Consider the following 8,382-nt stretch of genomic DNA (forward strand, 5'->3'; position numbering starts at 1 on the left):
TGTCATGATGGAAATGTCCTCTACCAGGAACTCAGGGGATTACATATTTACCCAATGTGTTCTCTGTGCCCAAAGCTTTATACGCATGTCTCATAGAATCCTCACACGGACCTTATACAGTAAGTACCCTTATTGTCCCCATTTCACAGACTAGAATAGAGAGGCTGTGAAAGAGAAAATGACCTTCCAGGTGTCAGGGCCAGGCAGTGAAAGAGATGGGATGGGAACCCAGGTCTGTGTCCCCACTAGACTGAAGTTACAAGAGGCAGGGGTAGGGGGACCAGGGCTGTCTGTATTCACCACTACCTGGGCCTAGAAATAGCTGAACACAACAGATGTTTGACAACTGACTGAACCTACATTCGACCTCAAAAGCTCCTAGTCACTGAGCTCTCATCATTGTCTCCAAACATCAAAACACACCTATAAGACCAGGTTCAATTTCCAAGGGCTTCCCATGCCTTTGTAAATTGCTAAGAAACATCTCCAAGAACCTTTTTCAGGGTTCTCTATTGCAGTGGACACTGTATTTGCATAAATGCTGTATTTGGGGATTCTGTGACATCAGGGAAAATTCTCTGGAAATTGTAAGTATTTATCTTAGGGATCTGTTCGATGTAACACCACCGCAGAAAATTAGAGTGTTCCTCTATTTAAAGAGAAACTCCAAGTCCCTTGGAAAAAGAGAAGGAATTTTACAAGGGGACTAGAAGAAAGTCAAGCAGGAAAGCCAGTCGTTCAGATTCTGTTTTTCAGTTCCACCCACTGAGTGCCAAAGGAGCCTGCTGAATTATTGCTCCAACAGAGATAATTTTGTTCTTAGCTTCTATTTGTTGTTTGGGCAGTTTGAGATGTCAGAAGGGAGATAATACCTTTTCTATTGGTTGAAGGTTAAGTATCAGAATAAAATTTTCTTCATCTGGGGATAGACTGGCAGTATTGTTTTGAGTTTAACTCCACGCCTTACCTAACTCATGATTTCATGTATGTTTGTAAATTAATGAAGAAACTAAAAGAACCAATAAAAAGGAGGCTGGAACCAGCCCCATGACTATGCTTTTTTTCTCCCTCACTTTTAAAAGTTAAACACACTTTTTTACTGAGAGTTGGTCACCACTGCACAGCAAAGATAAGAATCATTTCCACCCAATGAAAAAACAAACTAAAATCAGTTGCTATCAAATCGACTTCAATTCATGGCACCCCAGGTGTGTCAGAGTAGAACTGGGCTCCACAGTCTTCACTGGGTGTGATCTTTCAGAGCTGACTCCCAGGCCTTTTTTCCAAGGTGACTCATGCAGATTGGAACCACCAACCTTTTAGTCAGTAGCCAAGCACTTAACCACGTGTGCCACACAGAGACTCCAAATAAGGCCACCAAGCCAAGCCAAGCTCACTGCCGTTGAGTCGATTCTGACTCATCACAACCCCTCCCTGGGTTTCTGAGGCGGTATCTCTACGGAAGTAGATTGCCCAGTCTTCCTTCTGAGGAGTGGCTGGTGGGTTTGAACCGCCAGCCTTCTGATTAGCAGTCAGGTGCCTTAGGCACTATGCCACCAGAGTTCCCAAATAAAGCCACAGGTACCATTAAATCAGATATAAGGACAGGAAGTTCTTATACTTATTGGCTACCCTTGGATTTTTTTGGTTTAAAGTAACTAGAATTCAGCATCATTAAAAAGTGTTCAAAGATGTTACAACTTTGGGTCAAATTAAAATAAATTTACTAAAATTAGCATTATCTTCTCAAACAAAATTGATCAAAGTTCAGCTAAATAACGGCTAAACACACACACATACACACACAAATTAAACAACCCAGATTAATACCAACTTTATTATACTGAAAGGAGCTCTGGGTGGTACAATGGTTAAGGCATTTGGTTGCTAATCAAAAGGTGGGCAGTTCAAACCCACCAGCTGCCCTGAGGGAGAACGATGAGGCAGTCTGCTACTGTAAAGACTTACAGCCTTATAAACCCTATGGAGCAGTTCTACTCTGTCCTACAGGGTGGCTATGAGTCAGAATCAACTCGATGGTAGTAGGTTTTTGGGTTATTATATTGAAATGCTTTGGGCTCTTCCCATGTATCAAAACAAGTAAACTTAAATAAGAGTTATTTTCCAGTGATACTTACATGATTGAGCTTTTTCAGAATTTCTATTTCTGTTTCAACATTGAGAGCTGGATCCTTTGATAAATAACAGTTTATTAGTAATAATAATAAGCAATATTTTAAAAATATTTACACTTAAGCTTCCAGCTGCCCAAGTTCCAAACTCAGCTCTACTCTTATAAAGACGCTGAGACCCAGAGAGAGCAAAGAATTAAATAACTTACCTAAAAGCACAGGGCTTGGCAAACGGTGAGGTATTCAATGAATGGTATAAACATTACATGCCAAGCCCTGTGTGAAGCGTTTCATTTACAAGGATCATCTTATTTAGGTCTCCCAATCCCCAGATGAACTGGGTTCTATACTTATCCCCGTTTTAAAGGTGGACCAACTAAAGCTCACAGAAAGGAAGTCACTTGCCCCAGTTCCCACTACCAGAAACCTATCTGTTTCCACAGTTCTCAGGCTGAACTGGTAAGCTCTACTTGTGTCGTTGGCTCTGGAAATATTTACATTCATAAAAACAGTAAGACAAACAAAACACACGAATCAGAAGGTATTTAATTAAAATGCATGAAGAACATGTCAAGTCAAATTTCTAATAATAGAACAGGCACGAGTTCCAATTAACTCCTCCCATTGTGAGGGGAAGAAAACACCTACCAGATTCTTCTGAGGAGAGAGCATTTCAGAGTACTGAAGCTGTTCTCCACTACAATTCCAAAACGATGAATCAAGTAATTCAACCTCCTGGGCGCCACCCTCCACAGGCAAAGAGGATATAGAATTACATATTTATGTATAAAGGATTTTGGCTCAGAAACCCAGATGTTTAATTTTGAAAGCCTGCCTCTTCCTGTAAGCCGTTAAACTCATTACCAAGTCAGGGTGTGCTGTGATGATGGACCACTCTGAAAGACTCCAACATGATTTGTAGAATGAAATTAAAAAGCAAAATCTGCCTCCAAGTCATTAAAAACTCATAGGTATTTTCCTCCCCTCCTCCCCAAATGGGAAACAAATCTAAAATCGCAGGGGAAAAACATCCACTAACAAAGCGAACACAGAAAGGAAATTCCTCTTGCCCCGTGAGAATGGCATTGTCTAGAGGAAAAGAAAAAAATCGATCTTTAAAGAATGTTGAAGTATAATAGCCAGAAACAGCTGGCCACAAAGAAAAACGTGATTAGGGGCCTCATTTTACATTACTCTGTTGGCTCGTGTGTGAAAACACCAAAACATTTGGCAACACCTACCCAGTAAATGTGGACTACAGAAAAATATAATAAAATGAATGGCTACTATATAAAAAGATGATTAAAATAATTTAATTAAAATGAAAAAAATAAAAAATCCATGAACATTAAGATAAGCACAGCCACATTACCCAGCATAGCAGAGAACGGGAGATCACCTAGTGATTGGCTGGTGAAATGGTTGAGTAAATTATGACAACTGAAGGTGATAAACTAAACACCTGATGATTAAGTTGAATATACTACAGAAGAGCTTGTAATATAATGCATACGTGGAAAAGCAAAATGCAAAACTGTATATATTCCATGTGATTTCAACCACCAATTCATATGAACAAAGACTAGAAGGAAGGGGAAAACTGAAAACAGCTGTTGCATGACAGCGGTGGGATCCTGGCTGATTTTATTTCCCTTACTTCCTCTCATTCATTGTAAAAACAGTCTTGTAACTCTGAACTCGGAAGGAAAAAAGTTAACTTCCTACCACATACGTTGTTAAGTACAACCCAAGCTTTTTGGCACCAAATAATCTGTAAGTAAAAGTTTCTAGATTACTCAGAGACACTGAAAAATTTTAAATGATCTAGGGTACTCACAAATTCATAGACTGAGGAGTAAGTTCTTCCTTAGATTGAAAATCACCACTCTAAAGGTTATTTGCGGGCACTTAAGAAGTAACAAGAACAATCATAAAAAAAAAAACCAGGTTTGCTGGTCTGATAGAGCCTGGTGAGACCCCTGAGACTATGGCCCCTAGCTGCCCTTCAGGTCTGGAACTGAACTCACTCCTGTGGCTTCCAGCCAAACAACAGACAGGCACATGGGGTGAACATTTACATCAGGTAGGTACACTCCTGGGAGCACTCAATCGTGGGAGAACAGAAGGGCAGTGTTTGTACTGGGGGGGGCAGAAGTGCACGGGAGGGAAGGACACAGGGAAGAGGTAACTCCCAGGAGGAAGTGGGAAAGGAGCTGTTACTTTGTGGGGAATTGCAATAAATGTCATGAAACAAAATGTGTATGAACTGCTGTATGGAAAATGAATTTGCTCTGTAAAGTTTCACCCAAATCACAATAAAAATTAAAACAACAACAAAAAAAAGATGACAAAGAATCAAGAACAGTGAAGAGCTGAGCTCAACCGTCACGCACAGGTTACTTACTGTCTCTCTCGCAGAGCCAATAGCAAATTTCCTTTTGCTAATGATCTTCACAGCTACCTTCTTACACGTTTTCCTCTCAAAAGCCAGCTTCACCTCTCCACAGGCACCACTATAATAAAAAACATAGACAGTGATTGTCAAGCCGTTTTTCATCACCAGAACCACACCCCTCTTGAGTCTGCCTCAAGTGTTACAAACCAACAGTGCATCTAACAACCCTTCCATTTGTTTTCAGAGAACACAGGGAAACCTCAGCAATGCAAACTCTCAACAGGCATAATCGGACCATCCAACAACATTGAGTCAGCTCCGAAGTCCACTGTTTAAGCTCAGTGACACAGATTTAAGTCTTACTGTCACCCCCAGACTATTAAATTCTAAGAAAGACACTAAGAAGAAATGAAAGAGAAATGACTTCTCCTACAGGTCAGAGAGAAATGAAATTGAACATGGTCGTCCTTGGCCAAAAGTGAATGTGCAAAACAAGGAGCAGGGAAGAGAAACTGCAAAGGAATTACACTCAGCGATGCACTTGCACTTCGCCTTCCTCATTCCCTGTCTTCAAAGGAAACTCAGAAGCACTAGATTCCACAAATTACACCCAAATAAAATCACAATACCTAAGAAAAGCTTTACAGACAAAGGATCTCAACATGAGTGCAATTAAACAGGTGAAAGATTTATGCAATATGAAGAGAAACAAAAGTATACGGTGAATGTAATTATGAATGTAATTAATGTTACGGCAGTGTACACGTAAAATATATCGATATGGTAAATGTTTTGTTATTTACATAATTCATATATATTTATATATATGTAGTACAATTTTTTAAATTTGTCTAAAAAGCACAAATATGCATATGAAAAGAAAATTCAAACAGCCTAATCACCCAGTCTACAAATATGCATATTTGAAAACAAAATATCAAAATAAACATGCAAACTTTTACTAACTATGTTTTAGTATCATTATAGGATTAGCCTGCTTAGAGTAAACTAGTATACAGACTTGCAATTTATTGGGACACTATTCATACGGTAGGGATACTACCCAGGTTACAAATCTGCACACACACAAAAAAACACACTCACTGCTGTTGAATCAGTTCCAACTCATAGCGACCCCTCCTTGGGTTTCCAAGGTGGTATCTCTACAGAAGTAGATTGCCCAGTCTTCCCCTATATGAGCCCTTCTCCAGAAAACATAGCTAGGTCCATAACTACTAAAGACTCAATCATTCATTACCTGCCTAAAGTCAACTGTTGTCACTTTTTTCTTTTCAGTTGTGATATAAATATGTATGTAATGAAACATCTGCACTTCTATGTTCTTCCTGTGCACAATTTGGTGGAATTATGTTGGTCATACTGTTCAACCATCACCATTACCTGTTCCAAATTTTTCCATCATCCTTAACAAAGGCTCAGTTTCCCCTAAGTAATGAGTCCCCCTGCCTGCCCCCCCACTCACCCCTGGAAATCACTAATAACCTCTGATATCTATACATCCACCTAGTCTACATAGTTTACATGAACAGGATCACTGACTTATTTCACTCAGCATAATGTTTCTAAGGTCCATCCATGTGGTAACATGACTCAGGACTTTTTCTCTTTATGGTTGAGTATATATTCCATTTATAAGCCACATTTTATTCATCTATTCAACTGGTGGTGGACTCTGAGGTTATTTCCTTTTTTTTTTTTTTTTTGGCTTTTGTGACTAGTGCTGCACTAAACACTATCATTCTAATTATTGTTTTGAAAATCTGCTGAAAACACTTTCTAATTCTCCTTCTGGAAACAGTCACCCTTGGACTGTGAAATCCTCCCTGACTCCATGTAGCTCTTGTGGGGTGTCTATCATGATACAGCCCCCACTCCTAGGGCTATGGGCTTGGTAAATCCAAAACAAACCCATTGCCATCCAGTTGATTCCAACTCATAATGATGCTACAGGACAGACTAGAACTGCCTCATAGGCTTTCCATGGCTGTAGTATTTACAAAAGCAGACTGCCATGTGTTCTTCCATAGAGCAGCTGGTGGGTTTCAATCACCAACCTTTCAGTAAACAGCCAAGGCTCCTTTAATGAAGCTGACAACTGACCTCTGGTTCATAAAGACAAACAGGCACTACTTTGCAATGTACATAAAACATTATTATTGTTGTTGTAGTATTTTAAAACGTTTTAGTGTCTCTGGATGTATTTCTCTGATTTTTTTGTTCATTGAAAGGGACACTACTGCAGTGCAGTGAATTACTTAGTATGGTTCTTCTAGCCATGGTCTCTGCAATTCCTACTAGACTGGGTGGGACTATGAAAAGATGAAGTGCTCTGTGGCCCACCAAGGGGACTGGGTAGGTTGCTAATAATGCAAACAAGGTACCTGGAACCCTTGTGGGGGTAGGACCATGGAAATAAGGTGTGCATGGAACCCTACTTGAGGACTGGTCAGTTTTGCCATCAGTTAAAATGACTCATCCCACAGGTGGAAAAGGGGATCTCCCTGCCATCCAGAGACAGAAGCAGGAGTGGAGAGAGCATCCCTGCACCTGAGATCCCTGTGCTGAGATGGCTGAGGGGCGGCAGAGAGATGGCAGCAGCAGAACCAAGAGCCAGAGCAAGAGAGCACTGGGTTGCTGGTCAGCCCCAGAGCGAGAGAGCCGAGTGCCTTTGGGCAGAAGGCCTGCTTGTGGGGTGGGGTGCACCTATTGACACAGCTGAAAGAGCTTTGTAACACTTGCCCAAGCAGGACAGAGGCCAGGCTGAGACCAAGGGCCAAAGAGAGGCATGCCTTCGGGCACTGCTGAGGGGAGGCTGTCCTCATCAAAGAACTGTATTGTGAGTGTTCGTGCTCCTGAAGTGTAACCTGTTACTTCTCTAATAAACTCCATAACTGTGAGTATTGTCTGTGAGTTCTGTGTGGCCAATGCAACAAATTATTCAAGCCAGAAGAGAAATAGCTAGTAGTAAGGGAGGGATGGTTGGTGTTAGGATTGGCAAAAAGGTTGGAAGGTGGTGGTATGTCTGACTTTTGCCTCATAGGAATCAGCCTTGGGCTGATGCTGATGATGTTGATTCTGTCTCCCGCTCATGAAATTAGAGGAGGTCAGAGGATGCCACTCCCATGCCCATTTTGCAACTATATACTATGACAAACATTTGACTAACTGATGCTAGATATGAACCATACATACATAGTCTGACTTATGTACACATTCAACTTCAAGGCAGACATAGGAATGGAACTCACTCATAATCCTAGAACTGGCTACACAGTAAATATCAATGGACTTAAGCCACATAAATAAAAAGCCCTGTGCTACCACTACTGAACATTTTCATAAAAAATTCTCTAGGAGAATTCTGATCAAAAGGGGGGGAAATGAGGAACAGAATTCAAATTCTGAATGGAATCCAGACTTTCTAGAGCCACTGAAGCCAGATGAACCCTCAAAACAATTGCCCAGAGATATCTTTAAACTTTAAACCTTAAACCAAAACTATCTTCTTGACATCTTCTTTGAACCAAAAAAGACAGCCTATCTCAATTAGTAAGGTACATCTACTTTGAGCATTGTGCTCTTAAAAATTATCTATGTATCTATCTATTATCTAAACTGACAAGAGCAATTAGAAAGATTAGACAGAAAGTTTAGGGAGCAGTGAGTTTAAGGTAACAGTGATGGAATAATCTGGAAAAGTATTGTTGTTGTTGTTATTTGCCATCGAGTCAGACCCAACTCATAGCAACCCCTCCTTCAGTTTCCGAGGCAGTATCACTACAGAAGTAGATTGCCCAATCTTCCTTCCAAGGAGTGGCTGGTGGGTTTGAACCA

The 8,382-nt window shown here is 40.6% G+C and overlaps 1 protein-coding gene across 1 annotated transcript in view; it reads right to left on the bottom strand.

The window, feature by feature from the left end:
• Nucleotides 1-8,382, bottom strand: part of CHEK2 (checkpoint kinase 2) — an 83,733-nt gene that overhangs the window by 24,177 nt on the left and 51,174 nt on the right. The window contains exons 5-6 of the mRNA XM_042781930.1: nt 4,537-4,645; nt 2,139-2,192 (exon numbers count right to left, since the gene is read on the bottom strand). Of these exons, the coding sequence (XP_042637864.1) occupies nt 2,139-2,192; nt 4,537-4,645 (163 nt within the window). The remainder of the gene's footprint in view (nt 1-2,138; nt 2,193-4,536; nt 4,646-8,382) is intronic.

This window comes from Orycteropus afer, unplaced genomic scaffold (genome assembly GCF_000298275.1).
Source record: "Orycteropus afer afer isolate SDZICR_OR568_19922 unplaced genomic scaffold, OryAfe1.0 scaffold00197, whole genome shotgun sequence".
NCBI classification, from domain to species: Eukaryota; Metazoa; Chordata; class Mammalia; order Tubulidentata; family Orycteropodidae; genus Orycteropus; species Orycteropus afer.